The sequence below is a fragment of the Cygnus atratus genome, chromosome 7 (assembly GCF_013377495.2).
Source record: "Cygnus atratus isolate AKBS03 ecotype Queensland, Australia chromosome 7, CAtr_DNAZoo_HiC_assembly, whole genome shotgun sequence".
NCBI classification, from domain to species: domain Eukaryota; kingdom Metazoa; phylum Chordata; class Aves; order Anseriformes; family Anatidae; genus Cygnus; species Cygnus atratus.
The window spans coordinates 3487780-3510442 of record NC_066368.1 but is presented as its reverse complement, the minus strand read 5'-3'; the positions used below and the strand labels follow the sequence as shown (position 1 = coordinate 3510442).

The window sequence follows — 22663 nt, the reverse complement described above, 5'->3', positions numbered from 1 at the left end:
CTCTGCAAACCGACAAAGAACATTTTGAATCAAGGAAGAATTCAGATGAAGTCAAATAGCCTAGTGAGATCGCATTTCTACATGAGAAAAATGGTTGAGTGAAGACACTCAAATATAACGCAGTTCAATCAAATGTTGCAGTATTATAGGATTAATTATCAGAGAATCTCAATTATTTTCTTTCAAAATTGATCTGGAGTATATACATGCTACTTATGATTTCCTTGGTCACACTAACTGCTACCACTTCTTGAAAACTCATAATAGCGGGAAAGATTTTAGTCAACTTGGAAGTGGTCTTAGAAAAAAATGTGGGACTGTTCTGAACATTACTACAATGTAAGCTTTTAAACACTATAACAAACACCATTATCTGACAACTGTTTTTATACAACAGCAGTTGCAGCTACTTTCCCTAGTAAAATTAGATGCCCATACAGTGATTGTTTTAGGCGTACTAACTGTTCAATGCTTATTAAAGTATATTGTTAAAAACGTTCTGTGTAAGAGCAGTTCTGATGAGCAATAAATGAAACTGAAGAAATAGTTTTCTTTAATGTAAACTGAAACTCATTATCAGTAATCCTTTACCTTTAAATACAGATAGAAGCTCTGATGGTTTTAGACAGGAATTAAACAGACTTTCTTTGCAGAGAGTTTGTCTTCAAATAATAGAAACAGGGAGAGATTTTTAAGGTGAAGTTGTATACAGCTGCACACAACTGTGCCATCTCTCAAAATAGATGAGAGTTCCTCACATTAAGAAAGACTAAGAAAACTACTTGTCTTGAAAAGACACTAAACCTGGCTATTTAGTTAAGAAGTAAACTCCTTTGTGTCACTTAAGTTGAAGTTGGTACCAAAGCACAGCAAGTAGCAAAAGAAATATCATTGCTGCAGATTTTATTTTTATTCTGACAATAAATTTTATTGACATAAAAGATGTTAAGTTACTCTTTTCATTTACTTATGTTAAAACAAAAAGAAAAATAAATTAATACAAAATAAGGAACTTGATATAATTTAAGCTGTACTTCAGAGGTTCTTATAAACCACTTAGTGTATTTTTTCTGTAAGCCACTTTTATAAATTGTGAGGGCATAAATATGCACCATCCAATAAATCTCCAAGCACGATTATATCTATCAACAACAAACAATCTCCAATGATTGAAAAATCAATGGTTGGTTATTAAAACTGAAGGGTATTCAAAGGCAGTCATTTTTGTAAGGATAATGAAAATGCTAAAGCAGCAAGTTAATTTCTGTAGTTTGCCAGTGTTCTTGTAAGAAACTGCCCTCTGCTCAAGATATTCTATGTGAAAGGCTGTAAACCTTTTCTTTCCCACTAGTGGCTATTAAAACCTGCTGCTTCTTCAGAACCACTCCAGAATCCCTCTCCTTTGGTGCTGAAAAATAGCTCTCTGAAACTGCGTGTTCATTCTGAGTAAAGAAGTTCCCCTCCTGCACTTTGAATTATGGCTTGGTGAAAAATGCCCAGCATCAGCTGGTTTGAAGCAAGGAAGGTCAGGTCATTCAAAGTTCACAGAGAATCAGCACACCTACAGTCAGAATCATTTAAATCATGATTAAACAGCAACTTCAAATCATTACAGCTCTGACCATTAATTAAAAAAGCACTTTGTCTACCGGGTCTTATAGTATTCAATTACAGATTCCAAGATTTCATGTAAGTTAGTATTTTAATAGGGATTTCAAAATATTGTCTTTTAGAGATAACACTAGTAACCCCCAGAAGCTGAATTCAAGGACTCTACATATGATGAATTCTGTAGTATATACTTTTCTGCTTCAAGGTACACCTGACTTTATATGTAATAAACGATGCACATGAGCTTAAATTAAGTAGAAGATTTTAGATACTTACTTGAGCAAATATATTCAGCTAATTTTTCAGCATTTCCAGTCTTTTCTCCTTGTGGGGAAAGGCCAATTTCTTCCACTATAACCAAAAGCAGCAAAATAACAGCAATACAATTCAATAAGAGCAATTCAGATTCAGTCACAGAAACGTGGGTTGGAAAGGGAAACCCAATTTGATCTAAGCACACAAACACTTCCTTGAAAGCAAAAAAACGTGAGCATTTGAACAAGTAACATGCTATGAAAGATTCAATTTTGGCTCTAGAGACATATACAAGGAGTACAAGAGGAAAAATTCTGGGGATGGCTAAGCTGTTTTGGAGAGTTCAACTGTTGCACCTGAAGTGGTGAAGCAGGAAGCGCTGCCTGACCATGCTGAATGGGCTGCAATTCCTGACATGGTCTGATTGGAGCTCACTTCCCAGTGAGGCTACTGCTGTTGTTTGTAACAAAGGCAGAAATCACATCGGAAAAGTCGCAGAGTTTAACACTGCTGTTATTTAAACAAGTTAATAGGCATAATATGAATCCCTGACAAGTTAACTGATTTGGGTTAGACTCTATTGATTCGCAATGCTTGCTAGGTGTCACCATTACATGATCCAGTGTTGTTAGCAGCCTGCCTGCAGAAACATTCTTATGAAGATAGTCAGTACTTACCAAAATTTTTTTGGGGCTAGACGCAGAAAAACACCAAGACTTTTAAAATTCTCAAATGCTACCTGTTTCCTGTGTGGTTCAGTGGGAAGATAAAAGCTTCTATGCAATTCTACAACAAGAAAGTCTCACACAAACTAAAACCTACACTGAATTTTTATTTGTGCACATCAAATTTATATTGCAGATTAAAACCAGTGTGAAGACAAAGCAGCTGGCCCACTGAAGTAAAGGGATTGTATGCTGGTGACTTCTGTTTGGCAAATCCTGACAGAAACAGAAGGAAAGATGGGCCAGTGCATCAAATTTCCTACCATCCCAGACAATTATGCTATAATTCCTGTTGCCCGATTTCATTTCCAAATAAAAAATAATCTGGGAATTAAGAACAGCAAGAGTTTTTGACCAAATATCTGAAGTAGTTACCATCACATTACAAAAAAAAGGTACTGGGAGACCAGATGGTGATCTGTACATGCTTACTTCAGATAGCTGTAGACACATTATCTGTTTTTCAAAATATCAATTTATAAAAACTTACCTATATTTTTTCTGAACACACTTGAACAGCTGCCAATACTCCAAAAATTGTACTTAAGACAGATTTATCTAAGACTTCTTTCAAACTCCAGCTTACCTAGAGAAGCTGTAGCTTTTCCTACCACGTACGCTGGTTTGATATTCCATCTTTGTCTAAGAGATTTTGACCAGGCTGTAAAACAGTAAGTTTAAGCATATGGCAACAAAATACGAATGCTAAATGTGTATTTGGACTTTGGTTTAAATCTACAAGTACAGCAAAATACTAATACACCATTACATGTTTCAGCAAAATCTGGGGATGTATAAAAATGAATTTTCAATGTATTCTTTTCATTGTGTAAATAGCAGTCAAAAACATGTTTTTAAAAGCTCCATTTGAGTAAATAGCTCTTATCTGCTTATGTAAAATAGCACTTCTAATGCGTGTTTCACCTTATGTCAGATCATATGCAACTTGCAATGTTCATTTATATTTTGGATTAAGAATTTTTAAAAGCAACAAAACTTCTGAGAAAGAACAGCAGACAGTACAAAGTGAGATTTCAACATACAAACTGGTGAATTTCAAACTGAACATTACAACTTTCAAATACAGATGTAGATTTAAAATTGAAGGGTTAGACAAAGAACAAAAAATCTTCTCTAACACCAAAAAAGGGTAAAAGTATATATGTATTCATTACATACTCTATAAAGCAACTCTTATTCTTACATGGGGGAAATGTAGAATCTGATTGTATGTTAAACATACACCAAAAAAAGCTATTAGCTCGGAAATAAAATGTACCAGAGACCAAAGTTACTAGAAAATGGTTTTCCATCCTTCAGGCGTTAATCAATTCTTGGATCCAGGTACCTTATCCCCATGCCTGAAATCCAAATGGATCAAAGCTAAATAAATTAAGTCTTACTATCATGTCTAAAAACCATACAGCATAGGACACTGAGTTCTTCTCTATCATTCTCAGGAAAGAAAAAAGATATTAGAAATAGAAGCTACAACAACAGTAAAAAGTAAATCAGAGGAAACCTTCCTAAATGAGGAAAAAAGTAGGAAAGATAAGCATCGAGTAGCTTTAAAAGGAACCCAAATAGAAACTGAAGACTCATTTGTTTAAAGTATATGCTTCAGCAACTTCCAAAAGCCCTAACCAAGATTAGGGGATGGTATCTGTATGAAAGACATCACATTTGATCCAAAAATATTAAAATATAGCCCTCTGCTGTTGAAAATGCTAAAGTAAGTGAACAGTATCAGTGTATTTACCACTTATTCAAGAGGTTAACCTCACTCACTGTACATTGGTTACTATCACTACAGCCCAAATATGGAGCAGATAAAGTCACAAAATGTAAGCGTACATAAATATCCATAGGAACTCAATGCTGGAAGTTATCACTTCTCAAAAGAGTTTAGAAGAGTTCACAAAGATTTGATAGTTTATTGGTATGCCAGTTTGTATTTAGCACTCTGCAGGATTCTTCCTCACAACTGATCTGTTGATTTCTACGTACTACCATTTCTTTACTGCTTTTTAGCTAACGCTTAATTCATTTTAGAAATTTTTATATGCAAGACAGAAATAGCTTTTTCTGTAAGATTTCAAATGAATTACACGAGTAGCAGCAGTGGTCAGTTTCTTTAACAAGCACCTCCCTTAAAGGGAGGATAGTGTTTAGTAAGCAAAACCAGGCACTGCAGCAAAATACTGCTCATCCATGAGTTTGTTTATAACTTCGTAGCTTCAACAAAGATAACCACAACAGATTGAGGAAAAAGCCCACGTTAATTAGTAATTTACACCAAAAGCTTTATCCTTTCATTTCTAACGGCATCGTAAGTGCAGAAAAAACAACACTCAGTCCCTTAAAAGCTCCATTTAGCATGAGGCCTTTATGACGTCAAAAGGGCTATAGGATATCTTTTTTCTAAAGGAGTACTCCAAACATCTTCTGATGGGTGAAGTGACAAACTTCACAGAATACTGAAACAGAAAGAACAAGGAATATAAATAAGCACTTACCTTCACTTTTACTATTCTCTTTCAAACAGATCTTGATGGCTTCTAATGCTCTTGGACTGGTAAAAACTAGGCCCCCATAAGATTCTGGATGTGAGAGCTATTTATAAACAGCAGATTTAGGAAGTAAAAGTGAGTATATACATTTAAAAGAAATAATTTGATCAATTCTTTATAATCTTGTGAACAACAAAGCAGCTTCAATAAATATCTGAAACTGAAATAGGCAAATATTTAATTACTATCAGTAACCAGGATATTTACATGATAAATGCATACAAACATTGAATACTTTATGTGATATTAATGCTGAAAATCAGTAGGAGCAGATAAGGTTCCTTGTCACTGAAACGTACTTCGGAATAGGGAAACGACATGGGAGGTATTCCAAATTCACACAGGAAAAATCAATTGTTTTTCCAAGCAGTAATACTGCGGTACTGCCCAGCCAGCTCCTTGTTTCTTGCCCTCTGCCCACTCAAAAAACAGTTAAGGTCACCAACATGCTCTCAAAGATCAGTACAAAAAAAAACTGTTCTTGGGTCACTTGTAAATGCATACTGCAATACATTCAAACACCTAACAGAATTAAATGCTGCTGGAGATTTTCAGTAAAGGTAACCTCTCTCAGAAAACCTTTTCAACATATGAAAATGAATAAGAAAGAGTACAAAGAGACCAGCAATTATGAAATTTTATTCCATGCACGTAGGAGATACAGTACACAACTTCAGCACAACGTAAGGGTGAACCTCAGGTAAGCTTTCGTTGTCACAAGTCTTCTACTTTTTCGTTGTGACAAAATGCTACACCACCCATGGAAATCTATCCCTTACTATTCTATCTATCTTCATTCTTTAGAAAAATATCAACAACATACTTGTTAGTGGGTACAATACCGTATTGTATTACAAACATCTGTTTGTAGAAAAACAAAGAGGTACTAAAACAGGCAGCAGTATTATTAAAGATAAGATACTGCACCTTGGCAATTATTGCCTAAACTCTGTTGAAAATAACCCAAATCACTCAAAACTTACCTTTTCAAATAGGCTTTCAAGAGATACAAATTCAAATGACAAAACTGGAATCAAAGTTGCTTCAAGTCCATATAATCCTAATTCCTATGGAAAAATATGTACAGTTCTTGAAATAAGTTTCTACATTTTAAATATTCTTTCAAAAATTCACTATGTCAGCACAAGTATTTTTTCCTAAACTAAAATACAACAGTATCTGATCTGTTTTTATTAGTGAATCTATATTGGCAGATTTAGTATTACAGCATGATTGTGAACAAACAGCTGTGAAACTGAGGTCTCCTACTGTGTAGTTACAGTATAAATCAGCACATAGCCCTGAACACCCAAGTGACAAATAATCAACTAACCCTGCCAATATTCTTGAACATCTCCGTAATTCCTTGAAGTCAATAGAACTGCTTTCACAAGCAAAAACTACTCCCGTCAATGAAGTCTACAGAAGAAAGGGCAACAGCAACACACAGCCTCCTTTGCCCACTACATTTCTGGTTGAGATCACCAAATTATTTTGTAATTATAGAACTATCACATCAACATAACCATTATTAATTAATTTAAATGAAATTGTCTTAATATCAGCATTGTCTAAGAATTGTAATGCTGAATTCAGTACAAAAAACTATTTCAGTTATGGGAAATTTGTAACAGCCAATTTTCTAGCTTACGTTTTTCCTTAGAAGATATTGTAATTTCAGACATGTACTCCTGATTTTGCTTAAGCAGCTTTTTCACTTGAAAGAATTAGATTCATTTATCTTAAACTGAGTGACGGTATTATATAATAGTGAAGGGACACAACTGTTTACTTTTATTAAGTTTACTCACTTTAATATACGGATCTGGTCCTGAATCTTTGTCTTTGGGGTCCTTCAGTAACAGAACCTTCATTGTTTGCCAAATAATTGCAAAAGAATTCTGAAATACAATAAAAAAATCTAAATTAGATCTAGAGGTCTTTTTACTGAATAGCAGCTTTAATAGCTCAGCTTCAGAAGAAACTGGTCCGCTAACAGTTGCACTGCTGTCTATACAATGAGTAAGCAGTTAATGTACATTCTCTGGGAATGAACATCCACCCTGATAAGACCAGCAAATAACATGCTGGCTTTAGATAACACCGCTTAAGGGAGAAGCTACAATGAAAGTCATCAAGGAAAGTGAATTTAGAAATATTTTGTAAAGGAAGCGACAACCCTTACAGTGCAGTCACGTTCAGCAATATAATATGCTCCTATCTGTAACAATGTTATCCTGTTCTATTCTGTTTTATTCTATCCTTTTCTGTGTCAGTTTCAACCCTATGCTCCTCATAGTAAGTGTGCATGTTCAAGTGATATAACTGGGTGTATTTGGTCTCTCACCCTTTTCATGGGGGCAAACATGTACAGGACAGCATTTCATTTTTTTTAAATGCAAACAGGTATAAAAACATACATATCTGAATATAATGCACATTATTCATATGCCTTTTTTGATACATCTGTAGTAAACAAGGCAAGACTGAAAAAATATATTCTGCCATTAAAATGGAAGATAGGAAAAATGCAGGAAGGTTCTCAGTTCCTCAGAATTTGACTCTGGTGCTGAATTCAATGGTAGTTTACAACCCTTAAGCAAATCCAATAAGCATCAGAGTAAACAAATGGACTAATAGAAACAAACAGAAATCTATTCTCTAATTGCACATTTACCTTAATTACTTGTGTGTTATGTTCTTGCCAATTCTCTTTAAAAAGAACAAATACAAATATTCAGATGTATAGAACATCTTAAATTTGATTCATGTGCATGAAATGCATTGAAATCCTCAAAACTTCAAAGACTAAAGAGATCTGTTTGGACAAATTTGTCTTCGAAAAAATATCTAAACACTTCACTGAAAATGCAGCTTAAGACAACAGTAAACAGAGTGGGTGCAAGTAACAAGCACAGCATCACACATTCCTCTACAGCCAGAAGCACTGCAAAATGCAGGTGGTGTAAGGGCACCCAAAGAAAACCCATCTCCAGCAACTCAGTACCTGACTGTCATAATACAGTCATTTTGTGGATTTTAAATTTCCTTTTTTTTTTTAACCTAGGTTAATGTTCTTTTATAACTGAAGTGTTTAATTCCACGCACCTTACTATTAGACATGGAAGTGCCCATTTCTACAAGACTTCCAGTACTCAAAATTGGCACGATGGGAACCATTTAGGCTTCGCAGTTCTGAAATACCCTGTGAAGTCAGTGGCAGCAATTAGAAGCACATGCAGAAAAAGAAACAAGGACTTTGTTGGGGGGTCATATTCTTGAAAAGTACAATTCTCGCTGATTTCAACCTATAGCAAATGCTAAAGTAGATCCCATGGCTTTCAAGATTTAGATTCCCAAATACTTCTGAGTATCCAGTTGCTACTAAGCCTAAGTAGCCCTAAGAGACTTTTCAGTCACTAAGATTATAACAGCCTGTAATTAAAGAAATCCAACATCCTTGTAAACAGAGTCTGCAGGCAGTTCTTTGTAGCCCTGATTGTTGTGATACTGAAGTTACTAACAATCTTCACTACAACTCCAGCTGCAGTGCTTAGGCTCTAAACATCTACAGGTACCCTTAAACACATTCAAACGTTTCCACATTCAAAATTTTCACTCCAATCCAACCTTCCTATTTCTAAAGTATATATTACTAAATATAGAGTTTAATAACGTTATGAAGTCATCAAAATGTAAGCGTATGGAAAAAAAAAGTCCTTCCAAAGTATACAAGATAGTAAGTCTTTTTGGAAAGAATGATTTCCAAAGGTATTGTAATAAAAAACCCAGATAACATGAAAGTCTATTCAGTGTTTCACCTGGGGAGAGCAGAGCTCTAATTATTTCTTTAGTTAGAAATGAATTAGCTTCCCATCTATACCTTATTACCCATTTCTTATTATTCATGACTTGCCACAGTAAACATCCACACTTAACGAGGTGAGTTACAATAATCAAATTAATTTTACTTAGATCCTACATGGAAAACATACACTGAAACCAAAGAATAATTACAAAATATCATGAACTACTACTGCAAGGTGCAATTACCTAGCTGTCTCCTCTACAAAGAGATCATACGACTGCCTTTTGGACTCAGCCATCTGGCTTACTTATAAAAGGAGCAAGACTGCACAACCACTAGAAGGCTGCTAGAAGCCACTGGCTTATTTTCATTTCTGCCAGAAGGCAGCTTGTTTATTGACTCCAGGAAGGGGCTGCAAGTGCCCAACAGAAGACTGAATTAGAGCTAGGGAATCTGTAAGTCTGTACAATCATGAACAACATTTGTTTTGATCGGCAAGTACCCCCTGAGAGCTTCTGGTATTAATGCTGAAAAATTAGTGTCCTTTTCAGCAGCCATAAGCCTCTCATCAGGCCATTCTGTTGTTCTTGTCCAAACAGTTCAGACAGGTTTCTGCAGATTTGGTAGCAGGTGTGATCATACAAAAAAGTGGAACACGCCCATTTCCAAAAGCAGGGCTGGCACACAAAATGCTAGGGCCACAACCCATCCAAACCCACTTTCTTACCAGCTGTGCCCCAACACCGCTCACATCGATGTGAATCCAGGTAAAATGATGTCTTAACAGGCAGGCAGGAGAGAAGGCTGACCAGATCTCACAGAGGGACAGACGCACCTGGTCAGTTTCAAACCGAAATATGTCAATATACATTTCTAGGGTGAAGTCAAAACTCCACTAGGAAGCATCACAAACTGGATGATTTTATGGGAAAAAAAAATTACATGCAAGTTCCTATGAACTGCTGAAAATGTATTTTAGAGATCTTCTATTTTAACATATAGATTTTATTTTATATATTATTATATTTAATCAAGAGAGGAATGCATGAACTTCTAAACAACCATGAAAAGTTTCTACTTAGAGCAATGCATGGACTTTGCAGAGTCAAAGGGTGCCCAGTTTACATCTGGAAGTGAGAATGTGTATGAATAACCTCAGTAAGTTTTACACTGCCAAGTTTATAGGATGATGCTGGCCTCCCACTTTTGGCTCAGGAAACAAGCACACTGTTTGCTTGTGTGCCAATAACAACCCTGCAATGATTACTTTTCAAATGTTAAGAAAATACCATTTAAAACCCATTAGGCTTGCAAACAGCTAATAAAAGGACAACAGATTTTCTGTCTTCAGCAAATACATACACAAAGATGGAAAAAACTTGTATTGGCCAGTCTGAGGTTAGGGAACCACTGAGGTAGCTCTGATAACAAACCAGAAGAGTGATCAAAACTTCTGAGGCATTTCTTTGTGAACAAAGACTCAAACTAGTTTGGTGCTATTTCTCTTACTCCACGTTACTTAATTTAGAAGAAGGGTACTTTTGGGTCACATTGTGCATTCAGAGCACTATTAATGCTCATAGACATCGTTGAAATGCTTCCCATTCACAGCACTGAACAGTAAAATTCAACATCACTATGCCTTCAGTTAAAATACAGAGCTGATTACTAGCTGTGTATCTCCAGGTCCCTGCTCCCTTAGAAGAGTATCCTCTCCTATTAGAGCAGCTTTGCCTCTTTTTTTTTTTTTAAATATAAAACCATGTCTACGAAGTAGAACTCTGCAGGGCATTTTCATTTGAAAAGCTCTCCCCAACCTAACTGTGAACCAACTAGCTTTAGGACAGAGGACAGCCTGCAAAAAGAAATAAAGGGGTCCTTTTGTTTCTGCTTTTAGGTGACACCTAGTGCTGCAAAACATCTTAAACTCTAACCCTACTTTGATTGTAAGAAACTGTATGGGCCACACAATAAGGTTTGATTGCCAAGTGTAAAAGGAATTGTCTGTTCCATCATAAACAGAAATGGAGATGAATTTGGAGACAGCCTTGACACGTCAAAAAAAACTGAAAAACCTTGGGCTAGAATTTTTGATACTATGTATTTATTACCAATATTCTTTTACAGAAATTAGCTGGGTTTAATAACCAGAGAAGGAAAAAGGATTACTTGTAAGGCTACTGTAAATCATATTTCACAAATTTACCAAATCATAGTTAACATAATATACATACATCATTAAACTCAAAGTTTTTTGAGAATAATTTCTGCAATTTAGATGTCTATACCACAAAACTCAACCACAAAACTTGTTCCCTGACATGCCAGTCCAGGGGAGCTGCAAAGAACTCAGACCTTTGCACTATATCATGGATTTTTACCAGGAGCAATGTTGATAATTAGCGTGATTCTTGACTGATATAGTTTCAAAAATACAACAGAAAACCGTATGCAGATATATATTGCATGCAGCCCCACTGAGACAGTTGTACTGCAGCAAAGGGTTTTACCAATATATCTTTTCCCACACTGAATTCTCTCCCTACGGATCAGCATTTATATTTTGGCAGTGCTCCTGAGCAAATACAGCCCTGAACACCCCCACCACACCAAAACACCAACAACCAAACAACCAGAAGCACCCACCACGGACATGCCTGACACCTGAAAGGGACAAGCAAACTCTGACCTGTCCGGATTGTATGTACAAAGCCAAAATTATACCTCAGGCCTTGTGCTTCTGGTTGGCAGCAGCCCAGTCCTCTTCAGACAGCTTCATCAGCACCCATACTTCTCCACGAGCTAGACCCAAAGTCCTACACAGAACATGAGCTGCATTACAGAGGTTCAAATGTTAATGGCAGCTTTCATACTGCTGGTGCAAAGGCTTTTTCAATGCATTTTCAATTTTTTATTGTTGTTTAGGAAGACCATATTTCCATTGTGTTTACACTTAAATTTACTACCTTTTCTGTTTGTTTGCCTGGCGTTACCTCTAACTAGTCTAGGAATTAACGTTTTTAAGCAAGCAGGAAGCACTTGATTCCTCCCATTCTGCGGTCAGCAGTTTCTTTTGACTAACACCACAGATGCCACGGCCTCACTTCTGGCCCCATACCCCTTCCCACACGCCGTGCACCTGCCAGGAGGCGCACGAGCGGGCCAAGTGTGGAGGTGGTCGGTGTGCAGGGGACATGAGGACACATTTACGGGACACCTTTGGGTGCTTCAGCAGAGCTCGGGCTCGTTCTGAGCACACACCCAGGGTTTCCAGGAGCGCGGCCCTGGGCACACCCGGCCCCAGCAGCACAACGAGAGCACCCCGTGGGGGAACCCCAAATCCCTCCCTCCCTCCCTCCCGAGCAGGGCCGGGCCCCGCTACGCTCTCCACATCCCCGGCCTCCCACCACCACCGCCCCGGCCCCTGCCCACCTCACCCAGCCCCGTCCCGGCCCGAGCACCGCCCGCCGCCTTCCGGCCCCGCAGCGCCTGCGCCGCCCCGCCATGGCCACACCGCCCAAGCGCAGGGCCCGGGCCCAGCCGCCAGCCCCGGAGCCGGGCTCCGGATCGGACTCGGGCTCGGAGTCGGAGTCATCGGGCGGCTCGGGGTCGGAGGAGGAGCGGGTGGAGGAGGTGAGTGGGGCCGGGGCACCGCGGGGGGCTGGGGGTAGTGCCTCGCCCCCGGCCTTGGTCCGCCTGTAAGCCTTGCCTTTATCCGGGCGTGCTCGGCCGAGGTTTGTTCTTCCAGGTGAGCGATTGTCGTCGTGCGTGGTTTGTCGTGACCGAGGTGAGCTGTGGAGCCACAGAAGCGTGTGCTGGAGCCAGCAGGACACCGCTGCGGACACCCCCGTGCTCGCTGGGACCGAAGCTGCAGCGAGTGATGCAGTGACCAGCCGAGCTCTTGTGTGGAGCCACAGCCAGCTGCTTAAAAGGAGTGCCTTCAGCACACGTGTGCTCTAATTTGCGTTAATTTCTGTGTATTTAAAGAAAAAAGAGCCACACCAGGCATCAAGATCACATGTTGATATCCTCCCTGAGCTCTCTGTTTATGTGGCTGCACCTGCACAAGCAGGGAACGTGCTGGTTGTACAGCACAGCGCTGGGCAGGGGCTTCTTTCTGGGAGGATGGGCCCCAGATTTCAACGTTATTACAGCCTTAGGGTGATAAGGCCGTTTCTCATTTTCATAGGGCGTAAATGGAGCAAAAGAGTAGAAGTATCCATGTGTTTTTTTTAACTTGGTATATTTCAAAACAAATATTTCGCTAACCTTATTTTATTCACTAGGATTTTACTTTGAGTTAATTAACTTTTTTTTTCTTAGATAAGGCCTCAGTTAGCTTGTTACCAAATAAAAAAAAATACTTCTAACCTGTTACAATAGAAAATTAGTATCAGTCATACTAACGTGACAAAAAAGCACATTTACCACTTACTAGAAATATGTGCCACATAAAATGGATATTGACTTAGTTTGACCTTATATATTTTTTAAAGTGTGTTATGTAGCTTTCCTACAAAATGTTGGTAGAACAGTGGTTTATATGGTGGTGTTTGTGGATGAAGTTTCTTGAGCCTCGGAGCACTGTTTGAGTGGCAGGGGTTTTGAGGGTGTTTTCTGTGTGTCACGTACCCATGCTAGACCACAGAAGAATATATGTGATAGTGAGTGTCCTGATTTTCATTTTCCCCATTTCAAAATTAGTTGTATACCTGTTTTCTGCATTGGAAATATGCTATTAAGGCTGTTCTCCCAGCGGGCAGTCAAGTCCATGACCTTGATTTGGGATTAGAGAGAGTTGTGGGTCTTAATGGGTGAAAAAAGTAAGGCTTGGTTGTTAAAATCGTTCAGAAAGTGGAATGAAACCCAACAATTAAATAGAAAAGTCAATTTAGATGATCTTGAACAGTGATTCGCAGAAATATAAGTAGACAATACAGATTTGACAGGCAGTACTAGTAAAATAGAATAACAGTAGAATGTTTGGTGGATGCACAGCTTTTGTTCTGGAAGAAGGTACAGGTCACATCCTTTTTTTGCTCTGACTGTGTTTCATTGTGTGTCTACTAAACAGACTTCCAGAGTGGGATAACCATTCCATTGGTATTGGAGGAAATAGCAGAAGTATGGTTTCGGATGTAGTAGTCTAAATGTCTGCAGAAAAGTTCATCTTTAGCCAAGGCGTTATACTCCAATCCTGCAGTTTTAAGAGTTTAAGTGGCTGAGTCAAACTTCTTTACGCTAAGAGTGTATGTGGTTATAGTAAGCATAATTATGGGAACCAGATTGGGGGAACAAAGCACTGAAGGTTTGTTTACAATGCAATTTTAAGTTAATTTTAAAAAAATTCTTTCACAAGTGTGCTCTGAAGAATACAGAAGAAATAACAAAAAGTGTAAAATTGATGATGTTACTGAAAGATGGAAATAAGATCAATTTCTGATGTTGACTACTTCAAGTTTCTTATAGTCTAGCTTTGTTTTCATATGGCTTCCAGCAAAGTATGTTTGATTTTCTGCGTTTTATTTCTTTGTAGGAAGTGAATATTGAATTTGAAGCACATTCAATATCAGACAATGACTACAGTGGGATAAAGAAGTTACTTCAACAGGTACTTTGGTTTCTTGTTAGCTTGGACGATATTTCTGTTAAATAGTAGAGTCACACAGAGTTGTTGATTCATGTTATTTGTATGGGATCATAGTTTTACTGTGGTTCAGCTCATGAAGATTAAATACACCCACATTTTAATAAATGTGTCTACTAAACCACAGTTTCAAGAACTTTACCCAATGAACCGTAGGCCACAGTGTGTATAATCTTTCCTTCTTCATTGTGTTAGTTGCTGCCTGGAAAACCTCATTCAGCGTTAATCATCTTTTTGGAGAGCTTTTTATAAATTACAGCTCTAAATGTGTGTGTTCAGTGTGGCAGCTTCCAGTCTTCTGTTGGCTCTTTTTGTTCTTGTAAATTTAAGCTCAGCAACTATTCAGATCGTACCAAACTCAACACACAAAATGCCAGCTTGTGAAGAGTCAAGGAGCAAGCACTTTAAGAAGCTGCTTTTTGGTCGTTATGGTATCACATTGTAGGAATAAACAAACCCCACTAAATGGAAGTTAAAGGAGGTACACACCATTGCATAACAACTTAGAGAAATTTCTAATTTTATTTTCTACTGAGTGGCCCATGATATGAGGTCTAAAACATCTTAATACTCGTTTCTTATTTTCCAGTTGTTTCTAAAAGCTCCTGTTAACACTGCTGAATTAACGGATATATTAATACAACAGAATCATATTGGAAGTATTATCAAGGTAAGATAGAAATCACTTATGTAAATTAGGCACAATACCTTTTACTTTAAAATGAAATAACACTTTCCAGAAGTGGCTCCTGTCTTTAATGTTGTTTGTAATTTGCTTGTTTTCTTGGTTTGAGAATAATTGTTTTATGGGAGGTGAGATTTTCCATGTCTAGTTTCAACCAAACGAGGAATTTGTTTTACTCTTTCGATTGCTTTCTTTTCACATACAGAAGTCTCTTCAGTTTTCTTAATGAGTTTTGGTGTGGTAGAGTCATAACGCTGAAGTATCTCTGTTACATCTCAGTAAGAAATAGGACCTTATAATTTCCGTGCATTCTCAGGTTATAGAGAAGTATACACCAAAAACACTCCCATGCAATTTCTTCTTGTGGTTTCCTCAGTAGTCTGCAGAATTCTTTGGGTGTAGGAAAGGACCCTGAAGCAAGCCCTGAATTCCTTTACCTGTGGCAGTGGAGCACTCTGCGGAGACCCCCAAGTTACTGCTGGCCAAGGAAGCTGTTCAGTACTGTACTTTATAGTGCTCAGGATCTCATGGTGCTGTTCCTTTCAAACCCAGACAGGCTGTGGCTGCAAGGCACAGTTATGCCATGGTACCTGGTTGCATTGTGTCATTGCTATACTTTCTCTTCTTTTCTCGTGCCACCAGTTTTTCTGCCCAAGGTTAACATAATCCTTATGTTACAACTGCACGATCCCCTATTCCTTGGCCAAGTTTCTTACTGTGGAGTGTTGTTGAGCTTTTTCTTGCCCTTCTTATTAAAGCTCTATTCTATGTTCTTTTTTTAAGGCTTTGTAGGTTTATTCCTCTGCATTAGAAACTGAAAAAAAAATGTTTTGCTTAAGGTAGTGTTATCCCTTATACCAGTAAGCTGCATATTAAATATGAGCTATCAAATTTTAGTGCCTTTCAAAAGACCCTCCTGCAGAAGATGCATGACCTTGCTCTCTACAGCTGGCTCTAAATACACAGAGCCATTCCATGATGTGGCACTTCCATAACCATAACCAGAATTTGTAGGTTGTGTGTTGGTACAGATTGCCTAGATGGTTGTCATCTGCAGAGCATCTTCTAGAGAGAAGAACATTTTTTGCTGCTGGGAGTGGAAATAGAATGTCAAAATGAATTGTTGCTTTTTCTTTATTAAACAGCAAGCAGAGGTCCAGGAAGACAGCAGTGATGAAGATGACGACGATGATGAAGTCTTTGGTTTTATAAGCTTCTTAAACTTAACTGAAAGGAAGGTTGGTATTCATGATTAACTTCTAGGCTGTCCTAAGTGAGGCTTTGTTCTGCTTTTCTGCCTTGTATAGCAAGCCTAGACAGTTGGTTCAGTATTCTGAATTTCTTTTCTTTCTAGTCCTGCATAACTTGCTGAAGGTCAAACGTAAAGCTAAGATTGGAATAGAGAATTAAAATTCGGTGTAACAAGTAGTTCCAGGGCAACTGGACTGTCACCTTCTCGTATTTCTTCACTTTCATCTTTTGCAGATTTCAGTTTTTTCTGCTGAAGGTACTGGTGTTGTAGCTCCTAGTTGCATTCCTATCAGTTAAGAACCGTTGCTTGCCCTCAGCTTCAGGGTTGGTAAATAATTTCAGAGACAGTGCAGTTACAGTGCTTTAGGGACCACTTAGGAAATTGTTGATAGACCTGTTGAATATTCTCTCAAAGTTCATTTTCAAGATGTGTGAATGTAAAGGAAATATACACTTTGATTCTAGGGTACACAATGTGCTGAACAAATCAAAGAGCTGATTCTAAGCCGATGTGAGAAAAACTGTGAACAGCATGTAGTTGAACAACTGGATAAGCTCCTAAAAGATGATACTAAGCCTGTGGGTTTCCTACTGAGTGAAAGATTCATTAATGTCCCACCACAGATTGCTTTGCCCATGCACCAGCAGCTTCAGTAAGTTGTTTTTTTTTTCCTTGATGTGATGTTGAACAGTACTTTTCCTTCATATCTCTTCAGAAATCTTATTTATATAGAACTGTGTTAAGAGAACTGATACTATAGGTATAAGTAGGACATGAACTGAAAAAAAATGATTTTCATCTCATATGAGATGAAATTTCCTCTCCTCTGTGTTTTTTTTAATACTTTTTATATCCTCGGGCTTTTCAAACTATACATTTAAGATGGTATCACAGCACATATTTTTAAGTGATTTCCTCTAAAGAAATAGCTATGTGTGTATTATAGTTTGTCTTTGTATTGCAGATTATTTTCATGTTGATCTAGGAAAATTTTAAAATTGTAACTTTGCTAATATTGAGCAACTTGGATATTTCTGATCATGTGTTAACATCTGGCTCTGGAACGGAAGTTTTGGATTTAGGGACAGTCTTACAAGGTGGATAAGTTCTGGCCCATGAAAACCACATGCAGTATTTTGATTAGTTTCGGATAAATGAGTGAAGCAGGTTAGGTGATGGTTGATCTTTTCTGAATTCTTGTATTTACACCATAGATTGGGTGACAGTAAGTAAATAAATCAGCTGTGATACGATGGTATATTGTTTTAATGCCACATTGAGAACCAGGAAATCATGTTGGTTAAGGAACTCTAGTAATTGAACGAAGATGTGTTGTTTTTGGTTTTTTTTTCCCCTTTCTGTGAGGCGAGATTAGAAGTCAGATCAGGTTGGCTGCTGTTAGGCTCGTTCAAACAGTAACGTAGACCTTCAAGGAATTACTACTTTGATATGAAAGAAAACACTTAGATAGGGTTAGTCAGTAAGGTTTTTAAATTAAAAAACGAGGTACTCGAGGGCTTGATCTTGAGGTTTACTACTAGGACTGCACTTGTCACAACTCAAATTCAGATCTGTCTCTTTGTCGTAATGGTTTTAGAGCATTGCAGTGATAATGTGTAACACAAGGGTGGGCAAGAGTATCTTCTGGCTGTTAGAGCTCCTCCTGGAAGTGATAAAGTGATGTATTTCAAGGAGAGCTGCACTTCAAATCCTTTTAAATACTTTCTTTGCCATGAACAATATTCTGGAAAAAAGAGATATGTTGGCAGAGGGAGGTGAAAAGACATCCTTATTTTTATTGATTTAAAGTGCAAATAGTGTGTTAAGTACTAGGAATGCGTATACAATTTTTATTTTCTGAGGCACCAGTAAAAGAATAGGATGCAGTACAAATATACTTTCTATACTAATACATCATAAGTTTTACTTTTACACTGCTGAAGGTTTAACTTGTGTGTGTAAACATTTATTTTTAAATTGCACATGTAAACATTAATTTATCTTTAGGAAAGAGTTGACGGAAGCACAGAGAACAAACAAACCATGTGGAAAGTGCCACTATTACCTTCTTATCAGCAAGACCTTTACAGAGGCTGCAAAGAGCAATTCTAAGAAGAGAGAAGGGAAGAGAAATCAGGAAAAGGAGGAATTAATGTTTGCAAACGCAGAGGAAGAATTCTTTTATGAGGTAACATACTCAATTCGATTAGTTCAAAAGGTTTATTTTTTCTTTACAACATCTACAAAAAAGTGTACCACCATAAATTCAAGGGATATTTTTACAAAGATACGGTTACATATTTCTCCATAATAAACAACCCCAGTTCCCTCAGCATCTCTTCATGTCTTTTGTTTTCTAGTCCCTTCACCAGTTTCTTTGCTCTCCTCTGAACATGTTCCAGTAACTCATACTATTCTTCTTGTAGTGAGGGGCCCAAAACTGAACAAATTACTTGAGGAGCAGTCTCACCAGTGCTGAGTACAGCGGGACAAGCACTCCCTCAGTCCTGGGCACTGTATTTCCGATGCAGGCCAGGTTGCTGTTGGCCTTCTTGGCTACGTGGGCACGCTGCTGGCTCACGTTCAGCTGGCAGTTGACAGGCACCCATAAGTCCAAACTATTGATTAACCCTCTGCACTGGCATGAATTTACTAATGTGATATGTATCAGGTCACAATTAGCATGATGGTAAGAATGCTGTTGCCTAGGCACTGCCTGTGGCAGCATTACTACCTGATACCAGAGCTGTGAGGTTGATGAAAAAAATGTGAAGGATACCTGCAATAGGCAGAGGCTTCAAGGGAAATATCAAGTGTTACTTTCTGTGCGTCTTGGCCTCAGAGAATTAACTCCATCTCTTTACTTATGTAGCGATGTTGAAGAGCCTTAATTGAATGCAATAATTGTCAGACTTGTGAATGAAATGTCCACGTTTTGAGGATGAATGAATAAATGGTAATGAATCTGGGCATTGAATTTAACAGGGTGTCCCAGGACTTCTGAGTTTTCCTTGCAACAATTTGTTACTCATTTTTAGTTTGGGGAATGGTGGAGTTCTTGTCTTTAATCTGAATAATAGCAAATGCAGAAGACTTGCTAAACTGCTGACTGGAGAAGACTGGCTGTGAGCTTGTGAATTGCTGGTTGAGCAGGTTAGCTTTGTCAGAGGGATTTAAGCTAACATGATCTACATAACAAGTCGTGTTTGAGAGCAGCAGCTCAAACAACAGGTAGTAGCTTGCAGGGTGCTCTAACTTGTGTCTAATCATGCGTCACAGCTTTAAACACTTAAAAGAATAAAGTTTCCAAAAAAAAAAAACTGCAGAGTATTCTGTTGTTGGACTTTCAATCAGAACCTTCAGTACATGGTAACACTTAAAAACACAGATCTCATTTCCTGTTCTTCTAATGTAGTTAGACCAGTGTCAGAGAAACAGCTGTTGAGGCTTTGTTTAGATATAGTAATGCAGTTAAATGTATTTCTCTGAGAATTCTTCCCAAGAAACTTAACAGATGCAAAGCTCTGCAGTTGTGTTGTTGGTATTGTGTGCAAAGCTGATGTGTCGATTTCCTTTTGGATGCTTGTTATTTTCAAAGACTGCTCAGAATATGGCCTTTGAAGATGAAAACAAGTAGACATCACTTCCCTTTTCTATTATACTCAGAAGGAGTATATTAATATTAAGTGTAAAAATACTGAGATGAAAATATTACTTCCAATTTCCCAAGGCAGGCTGCCTACACAATTCTGGTCACAAGTGAAATCAAGAAAGGCAAGGATGCAGGAAATTAAATTAAAAACGTAATTTGAAACGCATAGAAACTTTCAGTGTTTTTTTTTTCTTTTTCCAAAGCTTTAAAAATATTATTCTGTAATGTTATTGTTTTGTGAAGAGCCCATTGTTTCTTCATTTCTGGCAGTGCCTACAGGATAAAGTCCTTGCACATGCATCATGGTTAATGGCACAAGTTCCTTGTGTAATCATTCATGACGTTCCTCTCTGTAGAGGCTATGATATGGCTATGATTATATCTCTTGGGAAGAAGAAAAATGTAGCTGGGCGCATTCTTGGATAATTATAGGGAGTACTGCTGTAGCCTCTGTGCAGCAACAAGTTTAGGGTTTTCTTTTTGTGTTTGTCACAGCAGCTTTACCAACTGAAAATGAACTCTGTGTAAACATGCTATTAAAAAAATGAAGGGGAGAAGCTTGTGATGCCCATGCGTCTACCAGGTGTTACATTCTCGAAGACCTATTTTGTGTTTGTTTTTAAGTTATTTAGAGAAGTGTTTTAAAGACTAATTGTACGTTTTTATCTAAATTGTAATAATTTTCAACTCAAGTGGGTAGACTCAAACTGAACTTACTTTTCTTTGTAAGTCTTTCTAGCATTTTTAACAAAATAATTTAACACATTCTGAAGGATATTAGAATCCTTCTGATACTAGAATTCCTTCCTAATCCTTCTAGATTAGTCTCTGAACTTAAGAATATATATGTGCTAAATAAATTAGTGTTGGAGTGTATATCCTCCCCAGTCACACAATGTTAATTAGATTTCCATAAAATGGTATTAAATGCAGTGAGGCAGATACTTAGAGCTGAATAAAAGAGAAAAAGAGAGATGCCTTCTTGCACTTGTCAGCTCCTTGGCTGTGCTTTATTCTGGTCCTTAAAATGTTATTGAGGGAACAGAAGAAAAACTCTATTACAAACAGACTTGGAGTTGATTAAAAGTTTAGGGCCTCCATTGCTCAAATTGTTTGTTCTTTAGCAAAGCCACTCAATTAATTTGATGGTTCTTCCAATCTTCCCAAATTCTATTTACAGCCTTGAGGTACAGTTAGTAAATAGCCAAACTACAGGGAGACTGGAACTTAACTTTCCCTGCAAAGGGTAGATGTTAGATTAGTTTTTCTCCTTAGGAGTTCAGTTTATACTTCATAAACTGGCTGATGTGACTACTAGAAATGCTTGTTAAGTAAATTTTTTCCTATCCATCAGGCCTTCCCCATGTTGCCTGCACCAAACAATCCCCTTTCGCATGGGCTCCATTCTGCCTGCAGTCTCTTACTGTTCCTCTCCTCTGGGTTTTGGCTGATCTGCTAATTCTCAAGATTACACAGCTAGTGGTTTGCTCTTGTTCCAGGGTTGAAGGTCTAGTATTATTAACCAATAATGTTATTGACCATTTCTATTGCATCTAATACTAGGCACAATGGCTTCTAAGGGTCCACATTTCTTGATGCAATAATATGAAAGGAGATGCTGTTTTAAAACCATGTAAAATGAGTCACAGTAAGCAAATGAAGGGGTATTAGTTTTTCCTTTTTGTTTTTTATTCTGATGCTACCAAAATGTAATGATGGCAGTCATTTTAGAGTTTAATATGAGTTGTAAAATAAGGTGAAAAGCAAATAGTTTAATGCACTTAATAGTGGATTCTGTTGTAGGTTGTGTTGGTGGACTTTCAATAGGGAAGAAAATAACTTTTTCTTCTTAACAAGCATGTGCATGATAGGATCATTATTTTTACTTTGTTTAGGTGATGTATTATCTTCAGGCTAATCAAAACACTTAATCCTAATGCGTTTATTTCTGTTGCTTAGAAAGCTCTTCTGAAGTTCAACTATTCTGTGCAAGAGGAAAGTGACACCTGTTTGGGCGGCAGATGGTCCTTTGATGATGTACCAATGAAACCTTTGCGGACTGTTATGCTAGTTCCAGCCGATGGAATTAATGCAATTATGGATAAACTCAAAGACTATCTCTCTCCATGAACTTTCCTATAAAGTTTTTTTTTATAAATCAGACATGCAAAACTTTATATTTTTCAGAAGATTACTATGGAGTTAACGGTTTTGTACTGCTGAAATGCTTCCTCTGTACACTTAAAAGACAAGTAGTTGGTACAACTAAAAATACCCATCAAATTAATATTTCAAAATATTGTATCTTACTGTACTTTGGTATCATCATTAAGCAGTCAATAAAAGTCCAGTGTTACAAAAAAAACCTGAAGAACTGCTCAAAATGTTTTTAACGAGATCTTAGTCATATATTACGATGGAACAAAACAATGTGTGCAACTCCTTTTGTTAACAAAAG

The 22663-nt window shown here is 37.6% G+C and overlaps 2 protein-coding genes across 8 annotated transcripts in view; one reads left to right on the top strand and one right to left on the bottom strand.

Moving 5' to 3' along the window:
* UROS (uroporphyrinogen III synthase) overlaps nt 1-12488 on the bottom strand; it is an 18780-nt gene extending 6292 nt beyond the window's left edge. The window contains exons 1-9 of one of the 7 annotated variants that reach the window (XM_035547505.2): nt 12402-12488; nt 11694-11801; nt 9697-9804; nt 8270-8366; nt 6973-7062; nt 6145-6228; nt 5108-5204; nt 3178-3252; nt 1888-1962 (exon numbers count right to left, since the gene is read on the bottom strand). In XM_035547505.2, coding sequence (XP_035403398.1) covers nt 1888-1962; nt 3178-3252; nt 5108-5204; nt 6145-6228; nt 6973-7062; nt 8270-8341 — 493 coding nt within the window. In that variant the 5' untranslated portion in view covers nt 8342-8366; nt 9697-9804; nt 11694-11801; nt 12402-12488. The remainder of the gene's footprint in view (nt 1-1887; nt 1963-3177; nt 3253-5107; nt 5205-6144; nt 6229-6972; nt 7063-8269; nt 8367-9696; nt 9805-11693; nt 11802-12401) is intronic. The other 6 variants (XM_035547507.2, XM_050711796.1, XM_050711795.1 and 3 more) reach the window with 6 other exon arrangements.
* Nucleotides 12037-22570, top strand: BCCIP (BRCA2 and CDKN1A interacting protein). Its single transcript, XM_035547517.2, has 7 exons — nt 12037-12602; nt 14506-14580; nt 15206-15286; nt 16447-16539; nt 17018-17205; nt 18561-18741; nt 22165-22570. Exons 1-7 carry the CDS (start codon nt 12474-12476, stop codon nt 22333-22335), a joined length of 918 nt encoding a protein of 305 aa, XP_035403410.1. The 5' UTR covers nt 12037-12473; the 3' UTR covers nt 22336-22570.
* Nucleotides 22571-22663: the final 93 nt, after the last annotated feature.

Bases quoted from the DNA above. Each gene is read 5' to 3' on its own strand.
- BCCIP (XM_035547517.2), top strand. From the start codon at position 12,474: ATGGCCACACCGCCCAAGCGCAGGGCCCGGGCCCAGCCGCCAGCCCCG. The intron at 12,603-14,505 runs GTGAGTGGGGCC...ATTTCTTTGTAG, and splicing joins AGGAGGAGCGGGTGGAGGAG to GAAGTGAATATTGAATTTGA. The intron at 18,742-22,164 runs GTAACATACTCA...TCTGTTGCTTAG, and splicing joins AGGAAGAATTCTTTTATGAG to AAAGCTCTTCTGAAGTTCAA.